Source organism: Blennius ocellaris (genome assembly GCF_963422515.1).
Source record: "Blennius ocellaris genome assembly, chromosome: 3".
Lineage (NCBI taxonomy): Eukaryota > Metazoa > Chordata > Actinopteri > Blenniiformes > Blenniidae > Blennius > Blennius ocellaris.
Window position 1 is genome coordinate 10,051,232 of NC_137652.1, and position 12,243 is coordinate 10,063,474.

The window sequence follows — 12,243 nt, forward strand, 5'->3', positions numbered from 1 at the left end:
TGAGATAAGTCACCAGTTCATTATAACACTCGACACTATATAACACCCTACATAACCTTTAATGTACGATTTTGGGTCCTCTGAATTATTAGTTATTTCTTTATGTATCCATCTTTCAAGTGCATTCAATGTTTGACAGATTTAAAATGACATCAAAGTGAAACAGACAGGTGAAGGAAAGTTCAAAGAGAAATATGTGAATGTGAATTATCCACAAAGCATTGAGAGAGCCGGCTGAAACTGGCAGCAGAGCAGATTCAGAGTAGCATGACATTCTCCCTGTTGATGGCAAGTTGTTAGCTTCAAGAAAAGAAACGGCCTCATTGAATGAGGATACATACAAAAGGATCTTTCTTTTTCCAATATCCAGTAAGTTGGGAACATGCCGTCGCATCCTTAGTTACAACTGGTTCTCTTTGATTGTGCAGCAGTCAAGGTGACACAAGTAGCACAGTGCATTACCTTATTGTATGTCACATCCATACAGGGAAAATCTTTTCCTGTACAGTATTTGTTCGGATAAAACCTGCTTCCTCTTCTTCTTTGCGGAATCTTTTCTTTCCACAGGTCGGTCAGAAGGGATCTACAGTAAACCCTGCCGCCATGAAAAGAGCCCGTCGAAATCAAATGAGGTAATCAGTCCGGAGATCCTGAAGATTCGTGCGGCCCTCTTCTGCATCTTCACCTACCTGGACACTAAAACTTTGCTGAGAGCCGCCGAGGTCTGCCGCAACTGGAAGTTTGTGGCTCGCCACCCAGCGGTGTGGACCAGAGTGCTTCTGGAAAACGCTCGCATTTCTTCCAAGGTGCGTATTTCACAGCCAGACGTGGACCTCCAGCTCGAGGTTGAGTATCACCGGTGTTGATATCACATCTGTCATCAAGTCAAGAAGTATGAAGAAATGTCACTGCTTTGATGGGGGGTTTTTTTTGTGTTTTTTTTGTTCGCAGTTTCTGAGCACATTGTCTCAGTGGTGCACACAGACGCACTCGCTCATCCTGCAAAACCTCAAACCCCGACAGAGAGGCAAGAAGGAAACCAAGGATGACTACCTTAAAAGCACACGGTGAGAAACACATGTAGCAGAACAACAGAGAGAGAGAGAGAGAGAGGGAGAGAGAGAGAGAGAGAGAGGCAGGCCGAGTGCTGCAGCTGTACACTTTACAAACTATTGACTCGTCTCTTCTATGTAATTATTGCTGAACTCGTTACTATTTTGGCTTCAATAAGCGTGTTGCCTTGTAAACACGTTCCTCAAACATGGATTGATGAGACGATGCCAACAGAAGGGAGCGAAGTGAGGAATTCTGTCATTTCTGTGCTGTTTAGTTACAGTCAGCATGTGAAATATCACTTTTCATTTCCTGGCAGACTCTTGATGAAACTGGAAGGTTGGCATGTGTCTTTTGTTTTTTTGTTTCTGATGTTGAGGGGAATAAATGAAGTTGTTTTTTTCTGCCATGTGTGAAAAAAAAATGAAGTGCAGGTAGACTGGAAGTGCTGAGGAAGATCAGAATTACTTCTTCTGTCTGTGTTTTTATGTCGACCTTCGCTTGCATTTCCATGTAAGTGGCTGTCTGGAGGAGGGTCTGGAGGCGTTGTTAAAGGCCACAGGAAGTAACCTGCTGATTCTGAAGATTTCACACTGCCCCAACCTGCTGACTGATCGCTCCCTCTGGCTGGCCAGCTGCTACTGCCGAGCCCTTCAGGCTGTCACATACAGGTTGGCCAACATCTTAAAAAAAAAAAAAAAAAAAAAAAAATCATCTCAAGCTCTCCATCAAGCCCCAAATGTTTGATGTTACATTCCAGTGACCTCAGAAATGCACTCAATCCTCAATGTGTTGTTTTGAAGGAGTGCCACAGACCCAGTGGGCCAGGAAGTGATCTGGGCTCTCGGAGCTGGATGTAGAGACATCATTTCCCTACAGGTGGCTCCACTGCACCCATGGTAATGCCCAGACAAACCGACAGTATTTCTTCAGGCATTGTGACGTTCTAATAAACTGATTTGCCGGGAATGTTTGTGTCTTGAAAGCCAACAACCTGCTCGCTTCAGTAACCGATGTCTGCAAACTATTGGAAGATGCTGGCCTCACCTCCGCGCTCTCGGTGTCGGGGGAGCTGGATGTGGGATTCAGGGTCTGGCCTCTCTGGGTAAATATTCCTCCTGGAATATTACCACTTTCAAAATTTGAGCTACAGTGTTAAATTACAATAATTGTGATTGCATACATTCTGATGTGCCACATCAAAGAAGTGACAGTGATTTTTTTTTTTTTACTTTAGAATTACATTTTATATCTGTTTTTTTTTTTAATATATATTCATCTAAACCAGTATATTCCTGTATTCAGTTTATAGGCCTGCATTTCAGATGCAGCCACTTTGAATACAAACAAGCCTGAATGTCCTCGTGGAGCCTCTGCAATACTGCCCCCCCCCCCTCTTTTTCTTCTCCATCTGTACAGCGAGGAACTGCATGCGCCTGCAGGTTTTGGAGTTAGACCACGTGAGTGAAATCAACCAGGAGGTGGCAGCAGAGGTCTGCAGGGAAGGTCTGAAGGGCCTGGAGATGTTGGTGCTCACTTCCACCCCGGTCACCCCAAAAGCCCTGCTTCACTTCAACAGTGAGTTTAAAACCATCTTCTCACAATGCAGTGTACAATGGGAGTAAAATGTTGTTTCCTGAATCTACGTTGACATTATACCTTCTCATTGACTACATTTTGGTAGGCTATTATAATTGTATGTATTTTGTATGCAGGATTTTATTTTACTTAAGAAATTAAAATTTTCTGTCTTGTGTATCTCCTGTTGTACTTTAAAGTAATCCTTGTAGGACCGATTCTCTCGCTTGACAAATTCGTCAGTAAACTGATATTGAAAGCGGCTGTTCCACTGCTGTGTTTTGTCTTTTTTACTTAATTCTGTCACAGTAACTTTGGAAAAATCTAAACAACTAAAACAAAACATTTCAAATAAAACTGCACAACTGTTATTGTATTTTTCTTTTTTTTTTAATGAATTTAGAAACCAAATTGAAGAATTGGTTCTTCGTTGATTCTTCCCTTCAATCTTGCAGGTGTTTGTCGTAACCTCAAGTCCATCGTGGTCCAGATTGGAATCGAAGACTACTTTGAAGATCCCAACAGCCCAGAAGCAAGAAAATTATTTGATGAGATGGTCAACAAGCTGCAGGTAACAGTTTCTCTGAATCACATCCTATTAATCACACTTAAACATCTCACAGCTTGACTGGCAGCTTCAGGAACACAAGAACAGCCACAACACACTGATTGATGAATTTTACAGGTCTTATCTTCAACTTTACGTTTTGAAGACCAAAGATAAGAACATCAATTTTCAAGGGGGGGAAACAAGCAATTGATTGAATCATTTTGATGGCATTTTATTGTGCCATAATTTGATTTATTATATATACTTTCTGAACACATGTCTTAAAGAGATGAAAACTGCCTCAAATCACAGGTGGATTAATGAAGCTTTGCAGCGTTTGTCGTCTTTTTACGTGAAAATAAATGTGATTGTTGAACAGATTTTTCCACGTGAAAAAACAAAGTGGCTGAAGTGACTGAAAAAGGAGCACAAACTAAATTCAACAAATATGCATTTGTGGGATAAGCAGCAGAGCTCATGTGGGTCGTGCTCATGAAAAGTTAGAGATATCGCTCCTGTGAAAGTCTGCTTGTCTTTTAACAACGAATTAATCTACCAAGCACAAATTGCCTGAACTTTTGTGCCAAGTATAGAAGGCTGCGGAGTTCCACTAGTTTGTTAATGTTGAAATAAGCCTATTGACAGTTTGCTCTTTGTGAATATCCCATTCAGTGCCTTTCAATAGCCTCCTATCATGTTTATTAATTTTTGAAAAGCTGATCTGTAAAGGGGAAGCATTACAAGAAAGATAGTTGTCCTTAAGCTGGTGTATCTCCGCGTTTCATACCCATCTATCACACATTAGTGATTGTACTCTTACTGCCGGATGAAAGGAAATACAGCGGGATGAAAGCGGTGGAAATAGAACGATGTAAAAATTAGACTGAAGTTGTTGATACCGGAGTGCGATCCTGATTTCACTCCTTGTTTTTCACCTTTCAGGCTCTGAAGAAGCGACCCGGCTTCTCCAAAATCCTCCATGTGAAAGCAGACAGTCTCTGCTAACATCTTTTGTGCAAGAGGAGTTAGAGAGGCGTCATCAGGGCTCCAGTTGATCAAAAAAAAAAAAAAAAAAAAAGACCCTGCTGGTCTGAGCCCACTTCATGGGATTGACTGCATCAGCCGCACCAAGAAGATGACAATAACGGACTGGGATCGAGGCCTGGTGTGCAACTCCTTTGAAATTTGAAATATATATCTCCATATTAATGGTCAGACCTTTGGACTGTCAGTGATAATATGATACAGGCGAAAGGTGTTTAAAGGTAACAAACTCGTTCTCTTTTCTTTTTTTTTCTTCAGTTGGTTCTATTTTGGTTGCACCTTTAAACTGAATTGTGTTGCCGCGGAGAGTCAGATGCATTTCTCGAACTGCCTGGAACCAAGTGACAGCGTGTAATTCAACCTTCTGCATCGACATGCAGACCTGGGACTACCTTCAACACAGACAGCTTATTGTGCGAGAACACAAACCTTTCCACAGAAGTGCGTAAACAGGCGACTCGGAAAATGTGTGTTTTAACCGACGGTTAGCAGGAGCTTTGTGTTGGTGTGCGTGCAGTTGAGCGAATCCCTAAATAGACGGATGTAAGATTGACTCGCTGTACTTCATCCATCCTGCCGTGTTGTACCTCAAGGCCGAACATTGAACAGGTTTGAACTCTTACTGCTTCCACTTTGGACACATAATGTGCTGCATCTTCTCCCGACACTGAGGAAAGAGCAAGGACCCCCCCCCCCCCCCCCCCCGCCCACATCAACCCCCTGCAACACACAAACCGTGACAGTCTTCTGCATGGCTGCGATGCATTCACGTCTCTTCTACCACTTTCTGCTTATTCATAAGGACAATTACTCCAACAATAATCTGGTTTCAGTGTTTTGGGGGAATCATCGTACTGTCGTATCAGCAGACCTTTTTAATGTGTCTCACACGGTTGGACCGGATGTCACGGGTGCCATTTGTGACTGCGTCTATCCTCGTTGCAGTGAACATTTTCTCCGATGTGCCATTAAGGAGGATGGAGGGACCACGCGAGGCAGACATTCATTCTCTTCAGTCAAAAGTTACTCACATCATTGAGGCGGGACTTGTGTGCGATTAACTCTTACTGACCATAAGGTGTTGTGCTCCATATAGAACAAAGTCTCCAGCTGTGTAAAGGTGTTGTAGTGTTTGTATATCATCTGAGTTTCACACCTACTGAACAGTGCCAATTCTATTTCGAGAACTGGCCACGGTTAAGCTCTCATACGATCTTAATTTATATTCCTTCGCTGACATCCTCTGCCTCCCTCTGCTGGTGTTTCCACGCAGCTACGTGGCTGACGGCCAGCTGCTGAGACGTGACACTTGTACCCTTTTGCTGCACGGAACAAGTATCACCGTAACTGTTTTGCAGAGCTCAATACCAAGGGATCAGGTCCTCAGTATCACCTTCAAATTAGGTAACTGATTTGGCTACAGTTTATTTGACTGTATGAGTAGCAATATGTACAGTAGTGTCACTTGCTGTGCACGCTTCTGCACCGAATCAAATTGATTTGACACAGATCAGTTTGTAACTCACACACAGCACCTCTCAGCTTCTCCAGATGGGGACTCGACCTATTGTGTGTCCCCCGGAGGAACTTTGTCAAGTCTGAGAAAATGCCCTTTGGGATCCGTTAGCTGTCTCGGCCTTCAATCACATTTGTGATTAAAAGGGAGAAGCCATGGGTGTGAGTGGAAAAAAATGTGTGTTTATGGGGGGTGGTTTCAGGTATACAGGGCCAAACATATTCATGGAGCGGCATTGTTAGAACCTTTACCCTCACTATGGACCAAAAGTCAGGATTTTCTCCGCTGCGTTGACTTTGAGTTGTCTCTCCAGTGAATTTCACAGCTTTACGAAAGTGCAATACTGAATTGCTGAAGCGCCCCTTGATAACAGAGCTCTCATCATCCACTCACAAATAGGCACAAAGCATCGAAACAGTTTTGAAAATCAAACGTACGACAGGCAGAATGCAATCATTCAACGCTTTTTGGGACAGACACTGCTGGAGGTCGCTTACCTTGCACAACGTGTCGCCAGACCAGAAGCCTGCGCCACACATCTTCTCGTCGGTGGGCGAAACGTGCAGCAGGGCGAGGTGTTTGCCACGTGGGCTGATGAACAAGAGCTGCCGTTTTGGTCTCTGCTTTACGGGGTGGGCGTGTAAACGGCATCGTATAGTGATGATGTGTCAGGTAAATGCGTGAGAACGGCCGGTCGTGGATGTCCATATCCTCATGTTCTTCCAGTATCGCGTATTATTATTGATATTATTCTACACTGGTACTGTTTGTTCGCTCGGTTCTGATCAGAGGAAATGTTTGAGGGAAACGTGTACAAACTTTTCTGACACAATAGAGAAGAAAAAAAAAACACACCAAGCACTTGTTGATTTTCAGTTTTAGACAATCCTGCCTTCGTTATCAGCTACTCTGTATATAGCGTTTGTTTAAAAAAAAAAAAAAAAAAGTAAGGAAAAGCAAGAAATATAATGACCAACATTTGATGTTCTACAATATTAAGGTCATATAGTTACGAGTGGAAAAGGTGACGTTTACAGGTCTTCATTCTGTAAGCATTTTATCTCCAAAGTTGAATGAAAGATAAACATAGAGAACTATATTATGTATAACAGTAGTGTTGAAATTGCAGTCGTGTATTAGATACTTTATATTAAATGTGCATCAGAGTCATATAGAGATGGAAATTATTTAAGAAGAGGATAAAGATGATACTTCAATTATTTATTTCTTTAAAACAAAAAGAGCGATGTGTATAATGTTGGCATGTTTGTGTTCACGCATCAATCATTAAGTTGCCTTCTTAACTGTTCTGCTACTGTGGCAAGAAAATTATTAGATGTTTAAAAAGCTTTGATTGCCTGCAGGTTAATAACGTTTCTCTTTATTTGAACAAGTCCGTTGTTGCACTAGTGAGATATAAAAAAAAAAAAAAAAGAGAGAAAAAAAAAAAGATATTTCAGATGTTTATCATATTAAGAGTGTTGTTTTTAATGTTGAGCTATTTCTAAGTATTTCACAAAATATGATGCACTTTTGTTCCTCAACACTTTGACAAGGTCGTCGGTTCAGTCGGAAACGACGCTGGTTTTTATCTGTAAGAGGCCTGCTGACGTCTTCTGACAATTAAAAGAAAAAGAAACTCGTCACTTTTATGTTGGGTTTGATGGGAAGAGGATTTCGGTGATAACTTACGAACTTCTGCAAATGAACAGGCGTACAGTTTGCCTCCTCCCTCTTCCGCCATGTCTCATATCATCAGTTGGGAAGTTAAAACTGATTCAACTGCTTTCAAGTGCTTTTTAGGTTGCCAAGAATGACCTTAGACCCAGCATTTTGCATTTGTCCTGTTGCTTCTACATTATTCTGTAAATGTCGCACTTGTACCGACAGTATTTTTGCTTTCTAAAGCACATTGACCTGCTGAGGGGGTGACAGGGCAACTGAAGCTCTGAAGCTGCAGATTAGAGGTGCCAAGCATCTATTCTTTTGATTCGTATCTTCACTGTGTGCGCCTCCGAGTATTTCATCTTGACATTTAAAGTCTGAAGCATCACCTGTGAATCAAGGTGCTTCCTCATTCTCGTTTATTCCGTTATACCATTTCTTTACAGATCAAGTGTCCTCTGTTGCAGTTACAATGAGTCATAGTGTGCAATAGAAAAAGATTGCCTGAGTGTTTATGTACCTATATGTACATATTTTATGTCTGAATGATTGTACTTTGCCCATTCATCCGAACAGTATTTTATACATTACCTCAGCACTTAACTGGGCAATTAAGTGTACAGTTTGTCTTTGTACTCTCTGTTTTTGACTGCCATCAACGGTTAAATCCATGAACTTCATCCGTTTTGCTCCTGTGACAAAATGAAATCTGTTGCTGACGAACACCTTCCCAAGAGATGATCAGCGTTCTACGATGACTGCAATAGATGGAAATGTTTTACTACTCATTTTCACTCATTTGTTGTCATCAATAAAATTGCTTTAAATTGTACGTGCTTGGGTTGTTTGTTGTTTTTTGTTTTTTTTGGGGGGGGGGTACAAATGTGAACGTATCTTAAATGGATTCTATGTGAAAGACCAACACATGGTGCCATATAATTGTGAAGTGGCAGGAAAATAATACATGTTTTTCAAATATTTTTAATGATACACTTTTGTCGAGTGACACGCAAAAGCATTCTGCCCCCTTTACTCTGTTACCCCCTAAATTAAAAAAAAAAAAAACATTTAACCCAAGTGTCTTCAGAAGTCACTAATTTAGCAAACAGTGTCCACCTGTGTGCAATCTAATCAGTGTATAAATGCAGAGGTTCTACGAAGGCCGGTCATTTGAGGACATTTGTGAACAAACGGCATCATGAAGACCAAGGAAAACACCAGACAGGTCAGGGATAAAGCTGTGGAGTTTAAAGCAGGGATAAGAAAAAAACATATATATATATATATATATATATCCCAAGAGTAGCAATAGGAAAGCCATTGTTGGGGAAAGAAAAAAGTCTTGTTTGAAGATTTTCACACGCCATGCTGGCGGAAAAAAACAAACGTGAAGGAAGCTGCTCTGGTCAGATAAAACCAAGATTGAACTTTTTGGACAAAGTGCAAAATGCTATGTGTGGTGGAAAATTGGCACTGCACACATCATCTCCGCTGTGAAACATGGTGGTGGCAGCATCATGCTGTGAGGCTGGTCGGAGTTGATGGATGGAGCCAAATACAGTGTAATCTGAGCAAAACCTGTTCGAGTTTGTATTAGACACGCAGAGTGTGGTGTTTTAGAGCGGAGAGATGTTTAAACTATGCAGGACACGAGCGCCAGGAAACGCTGCTGCAGCTAAAGTGCTTAGTCCTCTCCAGCCTCACGTGTTTCCCTGCTGGAACGGGATCCCTGCCAGAACTTTGTCCCCTACGTTTCCCTCTGTGCTTTCTTACTGTCTGAATGGAGGAGGAGGAGGAGGAGGAGGAGGAGGAGGGTGAGTACGCTGCCCACAGAAAACAAGGTTTTAGTCTTACAGCCTTGCACACACTTTCTCAGCACACAGCAATCCTCTCAGTCCAGCTGATTTCACAGCTTTGTATGTTCGAACAGTTTGAGCATCACAAATCCAAAGCAGTTAAACAAATCCCACAGAGGATATTTCAACCTTCTTGACCCTTTTTATTACAAGTTAGATGAGAGTCCATCCTTCCATCGCAATGCAGGTTTTTCGAATGTGGTATGAAATCGGTGTCCCTGACAGGAAGAAACGTGTACACAGGGAGATCATGCAAGGCCAGGGCCAGATTCCAATGATTCCACTACCGTTTACCGTTACAAAAGAACATGTACAGGTTCTGAAATGTATTAAAATAGAAAGATAATAAGTGAACATTGTTTTTTGTTTTTTTTTTACTTTTACTATTAAGTAATGGTACTCTTGATGCCTTTTGCACTTTTTTTTCTGTTGCTACTGCAGTTTACATGTGCACACTCTTAACTTTCACAATTGCAATACTGTACTTGCAAAGCCAGGTCATTGCTATCAGTTAGATTTAAAACTTATTAAACACAAACGGGAAGACTCAGCATCCAACCATGATAAATGTAAGATTGTGAACTTTTGCCGCTTCAGTGTCAATAACTCAGTTGATTTGTTTATTTCACTTTAACTCTGAGTTATAATCCATAGCTTTTAAATACATGTTTAAATAAAGCCACTTTTGAGAATGTTATGAGCAGGAAATACAGATATTTGTTTTCAAATGTAGGGGGACAAAGCGACAACTGTGAAGATTATGCTCAATTCAGTCATTTATATCCTGAGATAAAACTACAGTAGCTAAGTACAAATACTTATTTTTTTGTCACTTTGGATTAATTGTAAGATTTCAGAACATGATCAGCCAACCAGTGCAAAAATTGTTAAGATGCAGTTTTAACCACAGCTGTGGCACCCAGAGACGACACTGAAGATAGTGACTGTTACGCACAGTCCTCAGATGTGAAATCCAAGGTTATTTCTCTTTCTGTTTTTTTTATGTTTTTTAACTTTAAGCACAAAAAGCAAAGGATAACCTGTGAAAGCTCGTGTTATGTTGAACATGAGTTTGTCACACAGGCTCGACACCAGATGTCAGATTGTGCACGCCTTGACAAAACATTTAAAATGGGTAGGATCTCAGTGTTGGACTTCATATACAAAATCATGTCTCAACACTGCATCAAGTTGAATTGACCTTATTTTGAAATGTATGGACTGCAGGGAATCAGATCTCTTACATTCAACTATTCAGTTTATTTACTTTTTTATGGCACAATTCCTGAGGGCTGCTTCACTGGTTGATATACTCTCCAGGTCAGTAAACTGTATAATACCACAGCTTTAGATAATACCTCTCCCCTGTTAAACATAATGGTTTTGTAAAATCTGTTATTCCCTAAAATATTTGGGGATTTTTTTTCTCACTGTTCCCAGTAAAAGTGTCTGCCCGATTTCTACACTTCTGCACATTGTACTGACGTTTTCAGAGCCCTTAGTGAAGGCCTCTTTTCGTGCGACTTCCACCTTAAAAAGAGCAATTAACAGTAACAGGAGTAACAGGAGACTGGCGGATACTTCAATCAATCAGTCTTTATGAGCCCACGCAGTCTGAGGAAAAAGTCCAATCAGACAGAAAAAATTGAGAGCACCCATGTGGGTGGAACATGAGCACGAATGTGTGCGGAGGCTTTATCTTTCTAAACAGTTTAATAGTAACGTTGAGGAATCTGTTTCTTAAAAGGAACTAGTGTACGAGTGTCTGAAAGATAAGAACTTTGTTGGCTCTCGATGTTTCAGTATTGGCACGTTGCCTTCTTGGAAGTTTGGATCTCGGGTCTTGTGTTCACTCTCATCCACCATCTGGTGCGCCTTCATTTTTAAATCTGGCAACAAACCGATGTACAGAAGATCTCCTGGTTCTGTGTCTTTGCTGGGTATTTATCATTTTGTCATTAGGCGGCTCTTCAGCTGTTTCCCGTCAGGGTTCTAACTGCCCGTATGGTGCACGTTCACAATCCTCAAATCAAAATATGTTGCCTTTAAAATATCTTGAAAATATCTGTGAATTATAGTCTGATGGTTCAATGTGAGATTTCACATGCAAAAATCTTTTCATATTGTGTTTATACTGGCCGTTTCATTGTAGAGGGATCAGTGATTGAACTCTGGCTGAAGCCTTGGTGTTTGAATAATCTGTGTGTGTGTGTGATATTTCTTCCTTGTATCTTTGGCCTATTGACATCATATCTGTATGCAGTTAAATTAAGGTTATTTGGGTGTCAGGATCATGTTGTTTTTTTTTACTTGATTTAATGAGAGACTGTGTTTGTGTAGTTCTGACTGACCTTCCGCTGGTACTAGCTGGAGCTATGCAATATATTGCAAATGTATTGTTGGCAATATTTATAATCACACAAGATTGATTAACTCCATGTTTTCGAACACCGCTACATAATTACCACATCAGATGGATTCCTATTGCTCGAGAAAATGTTGATAGAATTTTGTCCATTACATCATATCTGGTGGCAAAGGGCCAGTAGTCAGTTAAGAACAAGTCATAAAGGTTAAAAAAAAAAAAAAAAAGAAAACATTAAATACCACAGAGAAACAACTGCTCTGCTTTCAAGAAGTTGCTTCTGGGAACTGCACACATGTGACAAACAAGGTAAAGTTGCATCTCGTTCAAATTGGGTTCAATAAGAGAAATAGCACTGTGATTTAGAAATACAAACCGTAAAACCTATTGACAAAACCTTCAGATCCTCTGTTGTTTATTTATCCTAAGTATCATCCCAATACTTGACAATATAATCACATATGTGCATGCTAATGTCTTGCAGACCTTTTAAACTCCTACTTTAATTATTGCTGTTCCCTAAAGATCAAGACTCTTATCTTTTTCCCCTCCTTCTTCTGGAGAACCTTGGCGAAGACTATCTATCTATCTATCGCCCATTGTAAGTACATCATGG

The 12,243-nt window shown here is 40.8% G+C and overlaps 1 protein-coding gene across 1 annotated transcript in view; it reads left to right on the forward strand.

Annotated features, from left to right (window-relative positions):
- fbxo41 (F-box protein 41) overlaps window positions 1-8,165 on the forward strand; it is a 52,011-nt gene extending 43,846 nt beyond the window's left edge. The window contains exons 7-14 of the mRNA XM_080520163.1: window positions 568-806; window positions 952-1,067; window positions 1,572-1,724; window positions 1,857-1,952; window positions 2,040-2,158; window positions 2,473-2,631; window positions 3,087-3,202; window positions 4,124-8,165. Coding sequence (XP_080376289.1) covers window positions 568-806; window positions 952-1,067; window positions 1,572-1,724; window positions 1,857-1,952; window positions 2,040-2,158; window positions 2,473-2,631; window positions 3,087-3,202; window positions 4,124-4,186 — 1,061 coding nt within the window. The 3' untranslated portion in view covers window positions 4,187-8,165. The remainder of the gene's footprint in view (window positions 1-567; window positions 807-951; window positions 1,068-1,571; window positions 1,725-1,856; window positions 1,953-2,039; window positions 2,159-2,472; window positions 2,632-3,086; window positions 3,203-4,123) is intronic.
- The last annotated feature ends 4,078 nt before the right edge of the window (window positions 8,166-12,243 follow it).